The 23,772-nt window shown below is 36.3% G+C and overlaps 1 protein-coding gene across 1 annotated transcript in view; it reads left to right on the top strand.

Moving 5' to 3' along the window:
- The window catches only part of ARHGAP15 (Rho GTPase activating protein 15), a 642,246-nt gene that overhangs the window by 64,823 nt on the left and 553,651 nt on the right, over positions 1-23,772 (top strand). Inside the window, exon 3 of the mRNA XM_011988707.1 lies at positions 21,187-21,255. Coding sequence (XP_011844097.1) covers positions 21,187-21,255 — 69 coding nt within the window. The remainder of the gene's footprint in view (positions 1-21,186; positions 21,256-23,772) is intronic.

Here is a 23,772-nt window from a genome sequence, read left to right as displayed (position 1 = left end):
TGATTTTTCATGACCAATGACTAATTAGTATCAGTCAAAGAGGTCTGTATTGTTGAAATTATAGAGATTTAAGGTGTCTTTCAGATGTAAACCATGTTTTTTCTGGGTAGCGGGGACAACAGTCAATGAGGAAAATGAAAACAGCATCAGTGGGTACCATCAGAGGCTATATTTTTTTGTACCGATACAAATATAACTTTTAAAAATGATTAAGTATATAAAGGTATCTCAAAAGGATAAGATAAGAAATACAAGCTCACAAAGGGGGAATAAGAGTGTAGAACAGCTGAAAGGGCCCCTCAGTTTCAGTCTGAGTATGAGAATAGGATACTCTAAAACACTTTAAAAATCTCTAACTGCCCAGAGATTTCTTTGTTTTGGATTATATTTTCCTTTTCTTTTTTTTAAAGCTAAAGGTGAAGTGCTGTCATGTTACAATTTTGTTTACTGGAAGCAAAATTGACCAAAAGAAACTGTCCTTAAATTGAAGTTTAAAGTTGGAACTTCATGAAAAGACAGTCTTTATAAATGATCGAATTGGCATGTCAGGGTAAAAGACAGGAATGTAAGATTAGGCAAACCAGGATTTTCTCTGCTGTGATTGCCCTTGCTCTTGAGGGCTCATTCTTTCTCTTTGACTATTAGCCCATGGCAGTTGACTCAACTGGGGAGGTCAGCTTCTCAGCCGCCCAAGTCTCAGGAAGAAAAGACAGAAACACGTAACCTGAAATGACACAGCCGCTGATGCAGCTTGTTGCTCTGCTTGCTTATATTTTGAAGTATATCATGTGAGCTGAATTGCAAAGAATAGCATTCGACAGGGTGAAGGGTCGCATACACTGAAGAGAAGGCAAGATTCTTGGTGAGGCAAAAGTCTGAAGGACAAGTGCCTTTAGCATCAACCGAAAGTCTTACTGTATAATATGACCTCAACAAAACTGGACAGTGCCACATAGTCAAGAGAGGGATAGCAAACTGAAAGAACTGATTTAGTGGTGTTGCCATCTAGCTAGCTTACTTAAGAATTGTTTCTGATGACTTTAATTTCAATAAAGCAGGACTAATTCCTTTATCCACATTTCTTTGCTGGATGTTTGGGGATGGAACAGTCCCGTAGTAAAAGGGAAGCAGATTCTTTCTTAAGTGGCTTCAAGGAAACATTGTGTATTAGTATGGGACTGGATAACTAGTTATCTAATATCTAGTTACTTTATATATTTGAGCATAAATTTAACAATCAATGATACTGATTTAAGAGACTGATTTTGTCAATCAAATGACATTTTGGAGGTAGATAAAAACCAAAAACTAAAAATTATCCTGCCTGGCTAATACAGTTCTTTTGTTATTATTGTTGTTTTAAGACAAGGTCTCATTCTGTTGCCCAAACTGGAGTACAGTGGCGTGTTTATAGCTCACCACAGCCTTGAACTCCTGGGCTCAAACAATCCTCTTGCCTTGGTAGGTAGGACTACAGGTACACCATGATGCCCAGCTTTTTTTCATTTATTATTATTATTTATTTATTTATTTTTTATGTAGAGACAAAGATCTCACTATGTGGCTCAGGCCGGTCTCAAATTTCTGACCTCAATCAATCTTCCCTCCTTGGTTTCCCAAAGTGTTGGGAATACAGGCATGAGCCACCATGGTCAGCCAACACAGTACTTAACACAGTATTTTGCCTACAGAAATTACTCAGGAAATACTCATTTAAACTGTAGCTCAATTTCCTCATTTTCCAAATGAATGCATAATTTCCTCTGTATGATATTCTACTTCTGCCTTCACAAAATGGGTTTAATATATGTAAAACCATTTTGAAAAATAAAATGAAACATTTTTATTAATACTTTCCTATTGAGTTTAACATTTATCCCATGCCTGCTATGCACCAAGTGCTCTGCTCATTTATTTACTAGAATGGTATGGATATGGTATCTACTTAAAAGAAAAATAATCTTTTTCTCTTTAATTTACTTTACCCCGTTGAAGTTTTCGCAGACCCCCTTGATTTAAACCATTGACACATAGATTGAAGCTCGTATACTTTGAACTTATCTTGTATTTTTCTTTGCTTCAGACTTTTGGTTCTCTGATTGGTTTTTGATCTCTGATTGGTTTTTAATCTCTGATGGGGCTGGGACCAGGTCATAATCACATGAGAGCTTCCTTCAAACCGCAGTCTCTTCTAAGATTCTGCAATATCTCCTAGGAGTGCTACCCTGATCCTATAATTACTGCAATATAAGTGGCTGTCATTTCCAGGTGTGTTTCCTTCCAGTGTGTTTGAGGGTGGTTAAAATAATACAGATCCTTGTTCCCGATAGATCCTTGTTTCATGGTTAGAATGCACTTCACCTTTGTCATGTACTATGGACCCCCATCATTAATTGCTATCATAGGAAATCTATTTATTCTTTGCCAGCACCATTAGAAAGACTTCATAAACCAGGTGAAAGTGCTTTCTCTTAAGCAGAAATTTTAAATGATGTTTTGTAGCATAAAGTGACAAAATATGTATTTAAAAATTTTCCATCCCCAAATTCATTAGTTTCACCAAGTGCTTCCTGCTTCCATCTTAATCCTTTTCTTCGTTAACTTTAGACCCCAAATTAACTTCTCCAGAGCTCCCTACAATGTATATCATTTCTTGAGAGGGAAAACAAACCCCCACCAAATTCCTGTAAAGGATACTTAATAAATAGTCATTACATTCCTTCAATAACTTTGCCATTAAGCTTGCACTGAGTTTGTGGCTAACATTTCTAAAATAATCTCAACTTTTTATTCTTATTACTACTGAGTTGGATATGTCTTGCATTGTGGCTAGATGAGGGACATAAAATCAGTTGTAAAGCCACAAATTACCAGATAAATTTGAGAATATGAAATAGGAATACAATCACATTTTCTTTGATTATGATTAAAATGTAGGAATCTCTATTTAAACAATCTCTACTTATGAAGAGCAAAAATGTTTGCCTTTTGCACTACGAAAATTTTATTTTAAAAGTTATTCTGTTAAAGCTTTCTGTTTTAGGCCGGGCGCGGTGGCTCAAGCCTCTATTCCCAGCACTTTGGGAGGCCGAGAAGGGCGGATCACGAGGTCAGGAGATCGAGACCATCCTGGCTAACACGGTGAAACCCCGTTTCTACTAAAAATACAAAAAAATTAGCCGGGCGAGGTGGTGGGCGCCTGTAGTCCCCGCTACTCGGGAGGCTGAGGCAGGAGAATGCTGTGAACCTGGGAGGCGGAGCTTGCAGTGAGCCAAGATCGCGCCACTGCACTCCAGCCTGGGCGACACACCGAGACTCCATCTCAAAAAAAAAAAAAAGTTTTCTGTTTTAAAGTTTACCTATATAGTTTTTGTTTTAAGAGTTTATAATTCTTGTTCTTGGAGGGAAAAGAGTTAATCTTACAAAATTTACTTATATTAAATATGTCCTTTATGCATGTGACCAAAATAATTGGTTCCTAGGTATGTTTTGCACCTGATCATATCCTATGATTTTAGTTCTCCATTCCTCATCTTTGAATTGCCGCTGATTTCAAATCCCTGTCCCCAAAACAATATAATGACCATTCTATGTTGGTCTATCTTCAAAACATTCCCACTTGGTCCTATATTTTATCAGCCTTCACATTTTCCTGAAAATGTGCCCTAAATGAACCACAGAGGACTCTGCGCTAAATGCCCAGGACCACAATTTGGGAATCATTATTCTGTGTGACTGATTTCTCCCCAAACACTTCGATCATTTAAAAATGATGGCCCTTGCCGACAGCACTAATGAGCAAACTTGTGCTTTGTGGTTTATACACAATGGAGGATTAAAAATGGGCTCAGAATTGGACTCCCTCTTTAGTCTTCCAAAGGGAACATTAGTGAGAGAGTTATTTTTAAAAAATTAATACTATTTTGGCAGCTTCCCTTGATTTGAATATGAAGTGGTGTTAAGAAGGTGACCAGTGAAATGACTTTCTCTTTTCTTTGTAGATGTCTGTAAACAGTGGAAATATGAAAATGTTTCTATGGACTTTCTAGAGCCAAGGATCTAGTGGCCCCTCATCCAGCAATAACAGCCAAGAGGTTATTCTGCAGCTCCTTTCACTTAGGGTCCGGAAAGATAAACATAGGGTTAAATAATAGCATGTTTTTTTGTTTTGTTTTTGTTTTTTCTGATATGGTGCTAAAGCAAATGTAAGCACTTCACTAGTTGACTATTTCTTGGGTAAGACTCATTTGTCTGTGTAAAATGCCTTCAAAGACCAAGAGGAAGCCAAGGCCACAGGGAATTAGAGAAGGGCTAGTGTCCCCACATTCCTTCGCCTTTTCCTTTAATCCTGACTGTTTACAGACCTTAGAAGGTGCATTAGGGAGTGAGTCTTCAATCTGAAGCCTTGAGATCAGAAGGGTATGGCCTCTACTTTAAAAAGGCATTGTTCGGATAAAGAATTCAAGGGTTCTTTTGATGATAATACTAGCTAACATCAATTGAGCACTTATTACACACTGTTTGCCCTTGAAGTCACTTCAGAAATATTAATCCATGTGATTGCCCCACAACTCTAGGAAATAGAAGCTATTATTGTCTCCACCTTGTAGATGAGGAGACTGAGACACAGAGACGTTAAACGACTTGCCCTAAGCCACGAAGATGAGTGGTGCATGCAATCTTTGAATCTACTAGTTTCTACCATTGTAATTTTGCAAAATGTTATTCTCTGCTGAATCATACTTACAATTCTTTTTGTATTCCACTTACATTGAAGGATCTGATAGGGAAGTGGGACTTTTCATGACGTAAATTAATGGGTGAGAGCTCTCATTTATTCAATTAGGTGTGAGAATAGCCTGGTCCCTTTCTCTTTCTTTCAACCTTTTGGAAAAAAAGTTTCTTTTTAAAATGATACATTACATTGTAATCAATATTTATGTTTATGGAAGTTATACATGAAGTTAAGACATTAGTCTAGAAAGCTTTTGATTCAACATAGCATTTCTCTGACTTTTCTACCTGCCTATTCGTCAGTTTCCCTTCTTAGAGGCAACTGCCTTCAACAGCTTTGATTTTTGTTGCTGCTTTTTTGTATTAACCTTTTATTTTTAAATATTACACATATACTGTTTTTCCTGATTTATCTGTTCTAGACATTATGCACTTTCTGTTTCTATAGTTTAATATCTCGTTTACACCTCACAGCTTCTTCCCTTCCCTCTATTGTTTCATCATAGTTTTTTACAATTTTTAGTTCAATTACTAATTGACATTATTGTTATTTTCTAAATATTTCCAACTATATCAATAATTATATAAACATAAATTTCTCTGTATTCAATTTTCTTAGATGGAGTAAATGATTGCCTTCATTTTAAATTCACTTATATTTTATCATAACTATAGCTATTTTTTCCAAAAAATCAACAAAATTGCCAAATTCCTATTTTTTTGCCAAACACTGAAATATTAAATAATGTAGTGCCTCCTTTTTGAAAAGTTTCTTCCCATCGTTCTCCATCTTCTTGCTTAATATATCTTGAACTAAAGGCTCTGTTGGCCTAACTTGCAGTGCAGAACATGGAACTTCTTGTTGCCATGTTTCTATGTTCCTGTGCCTTATTTTTTTTGTCTATTACTATTATTATTATTTGTCTCCCAGGCTAGAGCCAATGGCATGATCTCAGTTCACTGCAACCACCGCCTCCCAGGTTCAAGCGATTCTCTTGCCTCAGCCTCCTGAGTAGCTGGGATTACAGGTGTGCGCCACCACGTCTGGCTAATTTTTTTTTCTATCTTTTGTAGAGACGGGGTTTCATCATATTGGCTAGTCTGGTCTCGAACCCCTGACCTTGTAATCCACCCACATCGGCCTCCCAAAGTGCTGGGATTACAGGCATGAGCCTCAGCGTCCAGCCCCTGTGCCATATTTCTAATGTTTTTTTTCCCTTAGTCAAATCCTTCATTTTTACCTAAACACTTCCCCTAGATGCTTCCAAACAAGAATATAGTGGAAATAAACACATTTAGTCCTTCCATATCAGGAAATGTCTCTACTTAATGCTATCATTTGACTGATAATTTGACAAATTATTTAATTATAGGTGGACAATATTTTCTCCTCAAATTTTGAAAGCATTCTTCTAGCTTCCAATCAGTTTCAGAAGAGTCAAGTATGAGTTTGATTACCAACTTTTTGTTGTACGTGATTATTCCCCCTTCCTCTCTCTCACACATACACTATTTTTGGAAGGTTTTACAATCTTTTCTTAGCCCCAGTGTTCTGTAACTATATGGTCCTACTTGTTTGCTTATTGTACTGTGCACTTGGTGGGCTCTTTCAATCAGAGGTTCATATTGTAAAGTTTGGAGACATTCTCTTGTACTTCATGTTAAATTCTTTTTCCAGCTATTAAAAAAAAAACTGTTCTTTTGGAGTTTTCTACTAGGCAGATGTTGAACTTCCTACTTTATTCTCTGATCTTTTCTTTCTTTTCTCTCTCTCCCCCCCCCTTTTTTTTTTTTGGAGACGGAGTCTCATTCCTCATTGCAACCTCTGCCTCCCAGGTTCAAGCGACTCTCCTGCCTCAGCCTTCCAAATAGCTGGGATTACAGACACAGGCCACCACACCCAGCTAATTTTTGTATTTTTAGTTAGGACGGGGTTTCACCATGTTGGCCAGGCTGGTCTCGAACTCCTGACCTCAAGTGATCCACCCACCTCAGCCTCCCAAAGTGCCGGGATTACAGGCATGAGCTACCGTGCCCAGCTTTGATCTTTTCTTTCTCCTCATGTCTTAGCTTTTCCTGATTTTTTTGGGTCACTTACTTTTTCCTCCAGAAATTTACTTGATTTAAAAAATATATTTATGTTTTTACTTTCCTAATGCCACTCTCATTTATTATTATTTCTGTTTTTATGAACCCTATATGTTTTCTTATCCCAATTATAGTGCTAATAGTTTTTGTTTGTTTCTTTCCGTTTCTTGTAATATTTCTGCTTACTTTGGGTTTCTTTCTGTGTTTGCTTATTTTGATATTCTTATTTCATTTCACAACTTTTTCTAAAGACTGTAAGCTTCATGAGAGCAGAGGGTGTTTTATTCAGCACTTGAAACAGTGCATTGCACATATTATTCAATGCTATTATTCATATAATAAATATTTCCTTAATTATTAGTTGTAAGTTAGTAAGTAGTTAATGTATAATAACTCATACCTGCCTATTCGCATTTTTAAAAGAAGTATTTAAAATGCTGGTTAAAATTTCCTTGTGTTAGGAGCCAGGGCACTGGACTTCTTGACTGACAGTCTTCTCTAAATCAATCACATGATTAAGCTGACTTTTCATTGGCGATATCCAAATTTTAGTGTCTGCAGGACCTGGGAGCCATTCACTTCTGCTAGAGAAGACTCCTCCAAATTTCCAGATGAAGGGATATATTTTTGCCTCTGATGAATCTGGGAGGTTGACTGAGGATGGGGACTAAAAGTCCTATTGCTAAGGAGGTAGATTTTAATCCCCTAGTTTGCAGTCTCACACTCACCTCTTCCCTCTGCAACGTCAAGTGGCTTTGAGTCTAGACTCTAGAAGCTTCCTTGTTTAATCTTGTCTCATGAAGGTCTGGGAGCTATCACCTGACTATTTGCAATGGGTGAGTAAGCCTGGGAGTCTAGCCTTTCTGAATGATGTAGGCAGTCTTGACCATATCTTCCAAGGTACCAGGCACTACTAAGTGATCAACCTCTTGGATATTCTGTAGCGAAAGGCAAATTTGTTAACTTCTTTGTCATTAATACCTTCATCCTCACAACTGCAAAGACAGGTTCTAACTTCATTTTACAAAGTCATTACAATGCTTTCATATACTTTCTATCTTCCAAAAATTTCTGAGACATATTATTCTCTTTTGTTCACATTCACATTCTCTATGAGTTTGTAAACATAACACATTTTGATTATTTTACTGTGATATCAGTAGGATTTCAATAGGTAGGGGAGATTAAGATAGATGATCAATGCACAACTTTCAACTAAAAATCTATCCTAACATCTTTACCTCAGCTAATGTAATATCTGTAACAGATCAAAACTGAACATTGTTTTCCAGTTTCAGGATTCAACAAATAAAAATTCGTAACTACTTTTGAATGGATAGAGTGGTAAACACAAACCTTTAGTCTACTCATCTCCCTGATTTCTGAAGTATTGCTATCATTATTTCACCTTAGATAATGTTCTAAATGGTTATTTAAAAAACCTTATCTGAACATGATTAAAATAGAAAATAGGCACTTGATTCTATGTAAAATAACAGAGTAAAAGTGTCATAAATATTATTCCATATCTTAATCTGCGAACAATACTATGTAAAGGATAGTGAGCTAACAGGTATTTGTTGAATATCCACTTTGAGAGGCAGTAGGTACAGCATTTGAAAGCTTTAGGGACAGAATGCATGAGGTTTTTAATCAGATGAATCTGGGCTAACCAATAGACTCTGACTCCTACAAACTTTGCAATATTTTCCCACTTGCCTTAGAGTCATCATTGATGCAACGGAGGCAATGATCATAACTACCTCATAGCATTGATGGAACATGGTACTTGTTAAACACTATTGGCTCTAGAACAAAATAACCTGTGTTTGAATCCCACCTGTTACTTAATAGTTGATCTCAGTCTAGCTCAACTTCCTTCAATGCTGAATTTAGGTGATGTAGAGGAGTAGATTTTGGTCTTTCAGTTGGTGAGATAATAAGATTCAGATTTAGATAATGATAGTTTTGACATTAGGCTGATGCTAGAACAGGACAAGACTCGGGAATCATGGGAGGGAAAGATATAGTTTGTGTGAGGCAAATCATTGAAAGTCAGAGGTGAGATTGGGATAGGCAGAATTTGAAGATGATCTTAAGATTCCTACCTCCTGGTGAACATGCCCTGTATACTCCCATCTCCTTGTATGTTTGAAGGTTTTTCTAATAAAATACTTTCAAATGTCTTAGAAGAAAATGGTTAGAATTTCTTTTCAAGGAAAGAAAGAAATCATTTCAAAAGAGTTTATAGAAGCATGAAAGAATTTCATAAATATATTAGTTTAATGATAATTATCAATTTACTAGAATGTATTTACCCATTTACTGGAATATCAACTGAAAGACAAATAATACAGTTGGTATAGGGAAGATCATAATTATGAAGGCTTACCAGGTGCTCTAAGGTATATATGTATTAATTTTTAAATTTCTTTTGCAATCCTATGAGGTATAAGTACTATACCATGTCATATTTTGATAAAATAGAAGTACCAAGAGGTTAAATAATTCATTCAGAGGATAAATGATAATAGAATATAAGACAGTCTGAAACAATTATACACATAAGTATAATTCTATTAGAAGCAGACATGTATCTATAACTATATTAATATCTGTATCTATCTATCTATCTATCTATCTATCTATCTATCTATCTATCTATCTATCTATCAATATATACATTTTTTTGAGATGGAGTCTCGCTCTTGTCACCAGGCTGGAGTGCAGTGGTGTGATCTCAGCTCACAGCAACCTCTGCCTCCCGGGTTCAAGCGATTCTCCTGCCTCAGCCTCCCAAGTAGCTGGGACTACAGGTGCACATCACCACGCCCAGCTGATTTTTTATTTTTAGTAGAGACGAGGTTTCACCATGTTGGCCAGGGTGGTCTCCATCTTTTGACCTCATGATCCACCTGCCTGGGCCTCCCCAAGTGCTGGGATTACAGGAGTGAGCCACTGCACTGGCCCACCTATCTGTATTATTATTTCCAATCAAAAGGTCAGGTATTTTTCTTTAGAAGAGGAACCTAAGCTCCAAGTATTATATATGCTACACGGGTCAAGGAACTAGTATCCAAAGTAGGATCAGTTATTTCAATTAAAGACTCATTGTGGGGGTCATTTTGAAGATTCAATCTTATTTCAGTAAGAGTAGATGTCAAAGCTCCTAAGAGAAATTATGGAAGTCCACCTGGAAAAGTCTTGCCACTGACTTGGTTCATATTTTAAAAAGAATGATGAATATGTTTCTAACAAGGTATCTTAAGGTAAAGCTATTCAGGTTTGTGGTGAATTCAAATAAATAATAGGTCACATATGTAAAGAGGTACAATATAAAAGTTGAAAGGCCAATTCCAATATGGTGTTATACACTATGCTAAGTATCGCAGATTTAAAGATGAATAAAACTTGCCCCTTGCCTTCAAGAGTCCCTTGAAGGACATCTGCTTTTCTTCATTTTCAAGAAATTAGTTTTATGTGATTCTTACTGTTATAACCTTGGGATGTGACAAGTTGTGAGAGAAATGATTTATCAGGGAACTTTGATAGCTAAATCATACCACAGTGATCAGATTAATGAATTTTAGATCAATCTACTCATTCTTTTTTCTATTTTCACCAGAAACTCCTGAGCTAACTCCCAATTTAGCTTCAAATAATATTTTTTCAACTATACTGATTTACCTCTTCTTTGACTAGTTCTCTTTTAGAATACATCTAAGTAAGTGGTGCTAACCTGGAGGTAAAGGAAGGATCCATCTTTTATAAAAATGTGCTGCCTTGAAGAATTTTTTTGACAGAAAAAAACGGCAGACTTTCTCTTTTAAACCGTATGTTCTTACATTTCTGATATCTGGAATCAACAGCTTGCCAGAAACATTTCCAATCAAAAGCCAGACTAACCCATAAAGGTGTCCAGAGAAGTCTGTTCTGATTACTGAAGATGTTGAACTAGTCTTGACTTCAAACAGTAGATATTTCTACACTTTAGTGGTATATGACAGCTCTATTCATTCCACAATGTCAAATTCTTTGGTTTTGGCCATTGGGTATTTATGCACTTCTGGCTAGGGAAGCAGAGAAGCCTAATTTGATTCTGGAGCCAAAAGTTTTTAGGCCCTGTTCCTTTGGAACTTGGACTGGAGAATGTTGGCACTGTATAAAGACTAGGACAGATCAAGTAGTCACACATAACTAACTGACTCAACAGAGCATATTCAGAGAGAAAGATCATGCCTACACATTGGATAACCATTCTCCAAGGCAGACTGACAACACCCTGAATTCAATCACCCTTAAATAAACACACAAGGAAAGCACGGCTGTAACATACCTTCCGGCACAGCTCTCCAATACTGCCTGATTGGGTTTAGTGCCATAGGCCAGGCTGCAGATGCAGCCATTACTGTTGTTCTTACTTATGTCTGTCTGCTGTCTGCTAACAAGCATTCATATGCTTTGGATCATTAAAGTCACAACCTCCTATGCCAATCTATTCCTCTCCATGGGTTTGCTGTAGATTAGAAAGAGAGATGCTATTTCTGTTTCTTTTTCTTTCCATTAAGACCTCCAGTCAGGGTTATTTCTAAGGTCTGAATATCATAGCTTGCACCCTTGCCCTCATTGAACATATAAATTGTGCTCCCATTAAGCTTGTTCTTTTTGCTTGATTTATTCCCTTGCTGTTGTATGTGCCTTTTCAATGCAAGGCAAATGATTTGTGCTGGAACTGCAACAGAAAAAAGTGCTGTAACTTAAGCTGCTTCCTGATGCCACTGCTATCTATGAGAGGTCTGCTGTACTTACACCCATGGTAAATATCTTCTGACAGACTCCAGGTGGTCAGGATTTTCACAATCCAACCCATTTCAGTGTTAGCACTTGTCATGTGGGGCTCTGTGAATTCTTCCCTTTCATCTTACTGTTGGTGGCAGGTTGGATACATTTGGACATACCGTACAAGGCCACATGTGTCCACAGGTATAATCGAAGGTGGAGAAACACAAGTTTCTCTTTCAGGGAAGCACAGAGGACAGACATTGTACAGAGAAAAAGGAAAAAAAAATTGTCACTTGTAGTATTATGCAGGCTGCCCATCTAAACCCATCATTTCCTGGCACCTACACACTAAGGGCAAGAATCCAGCCAACTTGTGAGTGGGCACCATGCCATTTGAGCAGATGGGCATAGAAGTCGGCAGCCAGTAGACCATGTATGTGCATCAACGGTGGGTGTTGAGGGCACGATTCCCAGAGGAGAATGTCCTAACAGCTGTCTGGCCTGAGCCAACATACTTACGACCAAGGAAAAGTGCCATCCTTCAATCCTGCTGAGTTGGATTAACCTTCAGAACGAAATCTGCTTTTTCGGCAGCAGAAGGTGAGTTTAGGGTCTCTGAAAACCTCAAAGAACAAGTGAAGAAAGGAAACTGGGAGGATACAGTTATTTGCTATTGACTAAAGATACTGAGGACATTCAATATGCTTATTTTAAATCTTTGACTGAGAACCTGTGCATTCTTGAAAGAATGTTATAATTGTTCAAAGCTTGGCTTCCCACAATACTGTTAGAAGTGACCTTCCAACACAGGCAGACCATTTTCAGTGAGTTAACACTTTTCCACCTTTGCATTAAGAAATAGTGATGTATGAAGAAAGGTATCAGTGGACTACTGACAGCTGACTGTGGGTAGATAGCTTTGTCAAACTTGACATATCATGGATTAAATTAGATATATTGTGGATCAGAGCTTTCATAAAAGAGAATTTCTTCTTCGGTGATGTAACATACACTTGAAGAAGTAAGAAGTAAACTTCCTATTTCAACCAAAGCCTTTCTGGGCAATGAAAGAAACATTTTTATTTGAGACTGAAAATAAAGCCTGATTCTAATTTGTTAAGAATTTCCGGAGAGTTAAACATCATTAAACTAGATAGAAATTGTTTCTTTCAAACATAGCCAATGGTGATTTGACAATGATTTGTTTTATTTGGTTAGGAAGAGGTAGATAATTTTAGCATTCAGATCCTTAATTATTTTCTATGTTGTTTTCTTATGAGGTATTTGTGAGGTAGTTCTTGGTATTGTTTTCTGTTGTCTTAAATCTTTTATTTTAAATATAACATATGACTTGAGTTGTGGAGACAATGTCAGTTTGGTTCAAGATTACCCACCTACATTTTCTTAATCTACTCCCTAAACTATTTCATTTTGTTTATATCAAGAGAATAAGTGCTTATATTATTGGGGGTGAAAGAGATGAATAAGTTATTTTTTCTGCTAATGGCAGGAACTATAGCTTTGGCTTTGATGAATTATATAATGTCTTAGATCTAATACCATTAGTAATACTATGAGTAGAATAAAATGTTTATATGTCTATGTTGGCCCTGAGTTTCTCATTGTATCAATGTAGAAATTCATGACTAAAAAATAAGTGATTCTACAGAGAAAAACCAAGAAAATTACATTATCCAGGCATCTCTGAGTTTCTTGGCTCTGGTGCTTCTTACCTTAAAAGCCGAATTGAAGGCTAAAATTGTGGTATGTCCAGGTTCCATATGAATGACCCCTCTCAGTCTGAGAAAACTGTTAGAGAGAAACAATCTAGTGAAAATATACAAAAAAGATAGGGGAAAGCTAAAGGGAATGGTATTCAGTAATAAGCAAGAAAATGTGTGTATTATCTATAATTTTTATTTAAATAGTAAGGTCACGAGGCAGTTTGATTTTCTTTGTGGAACACATGTGTTTTGGACTAAATAAAGCAGAGAAAGAATATTAAGGAGTTAGAATAATTTTAGCACACCCTTCCCGTTGGCTATCTGGGATATAGGAAAATGTGGTTGAAGCTGACTTTAACTCAGCTAGACTTACCCCAGAAGTGAGAGGCTGGTGGGTACTGCAGGTGACGCAGATGTTTACCAAAAAAAAAAAAAAAATCCACACATTTTTTAAAAGCTGATAAATTTTATTTGTCCTCAAGAAGGTTTTTGAATCATTTCATTTTTTTTTTTTTTTTTTTTTTTTTTGAGACGGAGTCTTGCTCTGTGCCCCAGGCTGGAGTGCAGTGGCACAATCTCGGCTCACTGCAAGCTCCACCTCCCGGGTTCACGCCATTCTCCTGCCTCAGCCTCCCGAGTAGCTGGGACTACAGGCGCCCGCCACCTCGCCCGGCTAGTTTTTTGTATTTTTTAGTAGAGACGGGGTTTCACCGTGTTAGCCAGGATGGTCTCGATCTCCTGATCTCGTAATCCGCCCGTCTCGGCCTCCCAAAGTGCTGGGATTACAGGCTTGAGCCACCGCGCCCGGCCTATTTCCTTTCATTTTGTGCAGGGGATGAAAAAGAAAAGAAGAGAGTGTCAGTTTTCTGACTGACAATAACATTCAATCAAAAGAGGCTTAGGGAAGAGCCCCCTCCCCCAAAAACAAGAGAGAACATTTGTTTCTGGATGTCCACTATGGCAATTGAATGATATTGTGGGCAGATGGAGGAAAGTGGAAATGTGAAACAATTTACTTATCATACATTAATAAGGAACAAAACAGAAAAATTGGGTCTTTTTTTAGTTTATGATACTTGCTCCCATTAGGATTATGAAAAGATGCATTTAGATAGTGTTAGAATAATTGTGGGACATGGATAAATTTTACATGTGTTTACAAATAGTTAAAATTAGAAGATTAACTGTAAAGAAAAAAAAAGCTTCACTAACTTTCCTTAATTTCTGATTGTAATAGCTTTAAGAAATAGAATTTGGCAAAACAAATGAAGATTTGAATGTAAGAATTGGGATACACCAAAAAAACTTTTGAGAAGCTGTAAAGATAAAAACTAAACTTAACCACGGATTTATTTCTGCTTTTCATCCAAGTATCCAGGGACGTTGCTAATGGGAGGTACGCCTCAGAAACGTACATGTCTGTGAAAATGTTGGAACAAACTAATGCTTTTCTTCAAGTGATTTTATTTCAATTCTAAGCCACAAGATATAAACTTTCATCAAAAATGGTAATCTATTTAAAATCAGAGCTATGTGGAATGTTTCATGTTTATGTATAACTTTCATAGTAGACCCTCCTACACAAGGAAAATAATATGCCCAAATTCTGTTATTTTTACAGTATGTAATATATCACATACTAATCCCGCCCATCAGTTTCATATCCTTTAAATAGATAAAAATGAAAAAGGAATGGAAGAAAAAATGACGACACTTTGAAAAACTGACTTTTTAATTCCTCTTTTTGGAGAAAAAGATATCTGAAAAACTTAATTATGATCTATATCCTGATAAGAACAAAGAGGAATTTGAAGGAAAATAGGCATTATATATTCAGAATACTATCTTTTTCCATTTTGCTTTGCACAATTAGAAAGCTAAGTACCTGGGGAGGGGAAGAACAGAAGTAGAAAGGGAGAGAGTGGTGGGTGGTGATAAATAAGGAAAAACACAGATTTTCAGTAATACTAGGTTCAAAATAATCCAAGTCAGAAGAAATTTATATTTCAAGTTTTTTCAATGGTAGTTACAAATCATTCCTATTTGCAGGACGTGATAATTCAATAGGAAATAGCACCATTGAAAACAAGATTGCCCACATGCAGTAAAAGATAAGGTCGGACTTTTTTTTCTCCCCAAAAGAAGGGTTACCATCAGTTCAAGCATTTATTAGGAAAACTCGGTTGCTTAATATGCAGAATATTGTAATAAAAATAATTTAAGACATAGTTATGCCATCTTGAATGAAACTCTTAATAAACAGGTCAGAGAAACAGAATTGTCAGGGCCCCTTCTCTTTTTATAAAATATTGCAAGTAAGTTAAGAGGTAGAAATTCACAAAATTTTTCAAATGGGAATTTTAGCATGATATTGAAACCAACATTCCATCATTTATAAATACAAGTACTAGCAAAATAAATGAGGCTGTGAACATTTAATTATGTAATAGACATATATACATGTTCTCTTCTGTTTAGAGGGGGGACCTATATACTATATAAAAACACTTGGAAACAAAATAAAAGAGACTCGCATAAAAATAATACATTAAAACTTCTCAGAAGCTTTACAGAAATGCTTCTGTTTTTGAGAGAAAATAATTTATTGAAATAAAGTTGTATCAAGCTACTGCTAATATTGTTCTTCTATTAAAGTTTTCAAAATTTAATAATTAATTAACAATTCTAGCAAAAGTGAAAAGGATTGAAGACCAAATGTTGGAACCCTCCTTTGTCTGCATTCTGAAACTTAATCTAAGCAACTTGAAGAATAAAATGTAGGGGTTTGATATCAGATACATTTAAAAAGTTCTGAGATTGTTGAGGAAGACTTTAAACTACTGTTTAAAATGAAATTCTCTGTGCAGTACTGGTAGTAGAGATTTTATAACACAAGCAAGTATATTTTGATCACCTACTATTAGAAATTACTGACATATGGATGTACTAAATGTGAAATGTTTTCTGGATAGAAATAAATGGTTCATAAGGACATCTAATGTTTCAAGCTGAATATTTATCGAGTGTGTCCCATAATAACTATAAAATTATCAGATAATAATAAGCTATTAATCAATATCTATATAAGTACTATAACATTTTCTGTTATTTGTACTGTGGCTTAGGAGAGACATTTTTCCCTTCAAACTTACTTGATGAGATTTTGGTTGACCCAAGTTTTCTTTATAATTATTATTTCAATTAAGTATATTATGTAAAGACAACCTGAAATATCCTAATTTTTCCTGATATCCACGCAAACCAGTTAAGCCATTTTGGATCCAGAGTTTCCTAAATCATAAGTCTCAGTCAACATAATCTGATTTGGAGGGATCACATATTTCTTGGCCTAATGCTTTACTGAGAACAACATTAAAGCAAAGACAGGTGATGAAAGCTCTCTTTTCTCAACATCTTCATAACCTGGTTGAAAATGATAGATTGGCTAGTTTATTGATTTAGGAATGATCAGCAATATTATTTTCCCTAAAGGAGTATTAAGATGATTCATAACAGATTTGAAACCTGATTTCTAGCATCCTGTATAAATGTGTACAAATTTATAAGTCTGACTCTAAATTTCTACCTTAGAAATAGCCTTTTATGCACAGGGAGGGTCTCAACTTTGAAGTTCCCCAAGAATTTAGTGACTGCTTACACACACACACACACACACACGTATATTGCTGGAGAAACAATGAAGTGTCATAGTTGAGCTTATTCTTAGATCTGAGTTAAAATACTACCTATGCTTTTCATTAGCTATGGATTTTCAAAGTTACTTAAACTGTATTTACTTCGATACTTATAAAAATGGTTAGTATTATTAACCTTTTCAGGTTTGGGTGAGAATTAAACATGCTAATAAATGCAAAACATATAGAACCATGCCTGGCAGAAAATAAGTACTCAATAAATGTTAGCATACAATATCATCTTTGTATACATTTCTCAATTTGCATTCTTATTTGTACCATGGACTCAACAGGCCCCTTCAAAGGTGAAATAAGTATGTGTTCAGTTTCTATTTTGGGTCTTCTGATTTAAGTTTGTTTCCCAAACTGTAGTCATTCACTTACTATGTTTGTGAGTTTTTTCCATATTTCATACCATAAATTACTTATTTAACTATATTATTTAAACTTAAATAGCTTTATTTTAAAATAAAATATATTCATATCACTAGTAAGTGATTTTGGTGTGATACATTTTTCTATGAAACCTTAGGGTTTTATAAATCATTACAATGAAAACACTCATCAGTTAAAATAATCTCTCATGCCCCTAATAATACGTACACCACACATTTCCAAACATTACCTTAAACAAAAGCTTTCTATAGGTGAGTGGAGGGGAATATTTAGAGACAATATTTAGAGCCCATAAGAATTTAGTAGTGGTCAGATGAAAGAGGGCATGGAGTTAGCCATAGAATAAATGGTCCAACTGACATAGTTAAAGGCCAAGTGCCCACTCACCAATGTTGTGGAGACATTTACTTGCTACTTCTCTAACACTTAAAACTTGAGGTTCTTTACTTTCCAGGAGAATTACTTTTGCCCTAAGACTGGAAATCTAGCTGGGTTTTAAGGAAATAGAACAAAAAAACTCCTTCCATCTTGGAACTCTTCCACTCTTGAAAGTTAAATATACGACATATGTATGAAATTTTCAGTGGAGAGTATAAATCTTAGTATAATGAGTAGTAATTAAGAGTAGTACATTCTAAATGTATAGCAAGATAAAATAAATTTCTGTTTTTAAAGAGGTTTAGATACCAAATGCATATATTCTTCCACTCCTGAGAAGAAGTTGAAGTATCAGTGGATAATTAATAAGTGTGAATTTTGGGTTTCTAGGATCACTCCCATTAACTAAGTAGTCTGCCCTCAGTTTCCTTATGCATAAGACCTTTCATTTAGATGTTAATTGAGCATCAATTATGGGTAACATATTTAAGGTAATGCTAGCAGCTGTAAAATCCTCTAAAATAGATGAAAGTTCCAAAAAATAGAAGCTTATTCTCACTTATGTAACAGTTAAATGAAAGTTTTCTTCAGGAACTCCCTCTGCAACTTTTCTCTTAAATACAAAATTATTCCACAATAAAAATTTACTAAAGAAAACAAAGTGAGTTTTACTAGCCTATGTATGGTTTTCCCCACATGGTGATTCAGAGTCCAAACTTCTTCCATCTTGCATCTTCATCCCTCCATAGGGCCTTGTTCATTGTTTTCCCAGCCAGGGTATGAGGACAGAGAGGACATGGAGGGGAAACACTCGCTGGTTAATAGCCTTAGCCAGGGAGTGGCTGGCATTGTTTCTGCTCACATTCATTGGTCTGAACTAGTCACATGGCCACTCCAAACTGCAAGGCAGGCTGCGAAATGTAGCATCTAGAAAAGAGGATGAAATTTTGGTGAACAGCCAGCCTGCCGTTCAGCCCTCCCTCCCCTTCACCATATAGCCATTTACACCTGTTTCGCAACACTTAGCAATCCATCCATCCACCTCCCCAAAGGACACAGCCTAAAGTCCCATCCAGTTACAGCATCAAACTCAAGTTTCAGAATCTCTAGTGATAAACAGCTCTCTCCATAAAGTCCAGGTTTTGTGGGAGGAGTGGGGAGACAGCACAGATAAGTGATTTAGAGCTTGAGATATAAGTTCTCTCTCCCACTTTCCCCACTGCATCAAATAGACAACAATGGAGCAACAACTTGGTACCTGGGAAAAACAAATAAACAAAAACCTTTCTCATTTGTAAAAGAAAAAATAGGTAAACAGCCAACAGTCACTGGATCAAAACAATAATTAAATCTTACTGGTCAGGCTCTGTGAGACAACTTCCCCGGAACTTGAGACAGTCCCCGGCTCTCCTTTCTGAAATTCCCCATGGCCATTGTTCTCCAGGGTTTCTGGCCTGCTTTCTGAAGTCTCTTCCTTCTCAATTATCTCCCATAGGCCACCTGTGAAGCAAACATTGGGGAGAATTATCTCCTTAGATTTTTACTTTCTTCATAACCCAGTTTTCATAGAGCAAATGTGGGGCCCCAGGGTTGTATAGAGTCATGGAGTTTTTAGGCCAGGATTCTGATTTATTTTTTTATTTTTATTTTTTTGGTAAAACAATTCTCTCAAAATCTTCATAGACATTGATCTAATTCCTTCAGTCAGTTGCATGTGCCAGTAACCAGAACCAAAAACAATAAAGTGCTTTCCTAGACATAGTACTTAGGCCTGCTTTATTTCTTTAATTTCTTACACTGCCCTCTCTCCCTCTTTCTCTCTCTCTTTCTCATCTTCCTCATGCCCCTTCTTCCTTCCTTCTCTCTCTCTCCATGTAAATATGAAACAATATTAATGAGAGCTTCTGATTAAATTATAAAATAGTATAAGATTTGATTATAAGTTATCTTTCTCTTTTTGTTTCATTGTAGAATCCGTCTATCAATCTTCTTCAGGGGAAAGAACATTGAGATTTCTTTTAATTTGTTCCAAAAGCACATAAAGAAAGTGATTTTTGAGTATTTAAACACATCTGGTTAATAATAGAAGACACGAGACTTAATAGAACGTTGATTCTGAAAAAGCTGAGCTCACATCATCAACAAAAAACATTTCAACATGAAATATTTTGTCCTAGTTACAAATCACCTTGAAACATAGAGGTGTGAAACAATGTTTTTATCATGCTTAGAGTCTGGCCAAAAATTCAGATGAAGCACAGCAGGAATAGCTTGTTTCTACCCGACAATATATTTGAGGTCTCTTTGGGGAAGTTTGAACGTTGGGGGAAACTCAACGGCCAAAAGGCAATCACCGGGAGTTCTTTATTTTATTTTATTTTTTAGAGTGGGATCTCACTCTGTTGCCCAGGCTGGAGTGCAGTTGTATTGATCATAACTTACTGCAGCTTCGAAATCCTGGCTCAAGTGATTCTCCCACTTGAGCCACTGTGGTAGCTAGGGACTGACTATAGGTGTGTGCCATCATGCTAGCTAATTAAAAAAAAAATTTTTTTTGTAGAGTTAGAGTCTCACTATGTTGCCCAGGCTAAGGCTCTTTTTAAATTTAATGTTCTATTTTTTAATTATTAGGGGTACATATTGGGTATATATATGTATAGAGTAGTGTGATGTTTTAACACGGGTCTACAATATGTAATAATCAAATCAGGATAATTGGGGTATTCATTAACCTGAGCATTTGTCATTTCTTACTTCACATGTTCTCACTCATTTGGGAGAGCTATAAAACAATTGATATCATAGAGACAGGGAATAGAATGATGATCACCAGAGCCTGTGAAGGGTAGAGGACTTCTTTATACTCACAAGCTTGGTGGTTGATGCTGGCCGTCTGCTGGAACCTCAGCCTTTCTATCAGTCGGAAACCTATAAGGCTTTCCATGTGCTCACTCTGTGGGTCTGATTTGGGTTTCCTCCAACATATTTTCCAAGAGTGAGGGTTCTCAGAGGACACAGGAAAATGTATGACATTTTTGTTTTCCAATCTTTGAAGTCATAGAGTGGAACTTCTGCTGTACTTTTTGATTGAAGCAGGCATAAGTTCTGCCCAGGTTAACATGAGAGAACACAGACGCCAACATTGGAAGGAAAGGGGTATCGAGGTTACATGGTAAGAAGAGAATTGAGTTTGAGATGTGGTTGCAGCCAACCATCTTTGAGTACATATTTTATTCAATTTAGTCAATGTCCAAAACATTTACTTCTCATTTTATATCTATTTAATTCACATGCTTGAATAACACTGAATAGGTTATTTTTATGTGTATTCTTACTAAACTCTATTAAGAAAAATTATGTAGTAATATCCAATGTCAATATATTTGCAGATATCCCGACACAGAAGGAATCATTCACAGCATATCTTGAAAGATGTCATTCCTCCATTGGAACAGTTGGTGAGTGGTTAAGTCATTATATTCTTCATCTACTGATACAAAATAAATTACCACAAAACTCAGCAACCTAGAACAGCATAGGTTATTATCTCATTTTTCTGTGGGTCAGGAATTGGGGCATCACTTAGTAAAGGGATCTAGCTTGGAGTCTCTCAAAACGTTGCAACAAAAGTGTCAGCCAGAATCGGGATCTCATCTGAAGGCTTGTGTGGGGAAGGTCTGCTTTCAAGCTCACTTATGTGGTTGTTAGCTGGGTTCAGTTCTTTCAGGAATGTTGGCCAAAGGCTGCTCTTATTTCTTTGCCACGTAGATTTCTCCAAAATAACAGCTTGTGTTTTCAAAGCATCCAAGATGAGAAGGCAAGAGGGAGAGTTTGCTAGCAAGATGGAAGTCAAAATCTCTTGTAACCTAATTGTAAAAGCAATATGCCATCACCTTTGCCACATTCTTTTGGTTAAAAGTAAGTCATTAAGTCTAGTTCACACAAGGGGAGAGGATTACAAAAGGATGTGAATAATAGGAACCAGAGACTACAGGGGGCTTATTGTAAATGTTGATAGCTTTTTGTTATTGTTGTTGTCTTCAAAAACAATTAATAGACTCAACATCCATAAGAATGGCACTTTTTCCCATTTTTTTATGTATTGTTGTATCCTAGTGGGTAAAAGAGTACCTGAAATATTATAAATAACATAAATAAATAAAGTATTATAGATATCTTTAAAACACATAAGACCAACCTTTCTGATATGTTTTGATACTTCTTTCTTTTAATGACCTCTTTTTCAATAAATACAATGTGCTTTTCCTCCATACTCATTCGACTTGTCTTTCCTGCTATATTTCATATTGGTCAATATGCTTCCAGTCTTATTGGCTTACAGGATATTGCACCATGATGACTGTATTCCTGTCTATCTCTAGCTATTCCATCCCTGTTGTCTTTGGGATGTCCCGTCCTCAGCACCAAAAATAATTTCTTTTTTTGCTTTAGTGTTCCTGTTTTCTATTACTTTTCATGTTCCAGATCCCACATCCTCACTCCAACTATTTCTGCTCACTCTGCTTTACTTTAGGATAAGAATTTCTCAAAATAATTATCTACATTTGCTGTTTCTAATTTCTGCCCTTCCTTTGTCTCTTGAACCAACTCTATTTAGGCTTTTATCTCAATCATTCGCCTCTTATCCAGGTCACCGATTACCTCCATGTCGTTAAATCCATCAGTAACTTCTCAATTCTCTCTTCAGTAGGTCTAGCTGAACATTTAACCCAATCGATAGCTCTCTTCTTCAATCAATTGCCTATTGGGTACCATGCTCACTATTTGGGTAATGGATACACTAGAAGCCCAACTCCCACCAGTATGCAGTATATCCATGTAACAAATAAGCACATATATCCCCTGAATCTAAATTATTTATGAAAAAGAAACATTTTCCTAACATGGCTACCAGTAAACCACTTTCTCATGACTCTCCAATTAGCTGGAGAGCCACCTCTTTTCAATCCCTTTACAGGTCCCTCTTCATTTTGGAGCTCAGTTTTTATTTTTTCTCTCTATAATCATTCCCTAGGGCATCTGATTTAGTGTTGTAGCTTTACAGATGATGTAACTCTAGCCACTTTTAAATTTCTATTTCCAGCATGGACCACAGCTTTGAACTTCAGTACTATAAATTCTGGCATTTTTACACACAATTCTAATATACATCCTAAACGTAGCATATTTGAAACTGATCCCAATTTTTGCCCAAACCAGTTCTCCATTTCAGAAGTCTCTTCCATTTCACAAGATGCTAACTTTGTTCCTCCAGGTGCTTCAGTCAAAACATTAACAGTCATCTTCCCTTGTTTCTGTCGTAACATAAATGAACATCAAAGAAACCAGTTTGCTCTATCTTCAAAATATATCCAGAATCAGTTCATTTCTAACCACCATTACTATCATCTGTCACCCAGTTTATTGAAATAGTCTCCCTGTTTACCAACTTCCACTGTCTACTATTTATTTTCAACACAACAGCGGGAGTGATCCTGTTAAAATGTAAATTAGATTATGCTACTTAGATTAGTCAGTTTGTTACTACAACAGATACCACAGACAAGGTGGCTTTTAAACAACAGAAATTTATTTTTCATAGATCTGGAGGCTGGAAGTCCAAGATCAGCATTCCATTCTGGTCAGGATCTGGCGAGGACCCTCTTCTGGGTTGCAAACAGCTGACTTCTCCTTGTATCCTCACATGGCAAAAAGAGGGCAAGAGAGCCAGTGTTCCTTTTAAAAATCCGTTAATCCTATTCATGAAAGTTCCACCTTTATGACCTATTTACCTCCTAATAGCATTACACTGGAGTTTAGGATTTCAACATATGAATTTTAAGGGGAAATAAACATTTGGTCCATCTCACGTCACTCCTTGACTCAAAATCCTCCCTGGCTTTTAATCTACCCCAGGTAAAAGCTGAGAAACATCCAATGGTTCACTAGGCCCTAGAAGATTCATTGACCTCCCC

The sequence above is a fragment of the Mandrillus leucophaeus genome, unplaced genomic scaffold (assembly GCF_000951045.1).
Source record: "Mandrillus leucophaeus isolate KB7577 unplaced genomic scaffold, Mleu.le_1.0 Scaffold336, whole genome shotgun sequence".
Taxonomy (NCBI): Eukaryota; Metazoa; Chordata; class Mammalia; order Primates; family Cercopithecidae; genus Mandrillus; species Mandrillus leucophaeus.
This window is presented reverse-complemented; position numbering and strand designations above follow the sequence as displayed.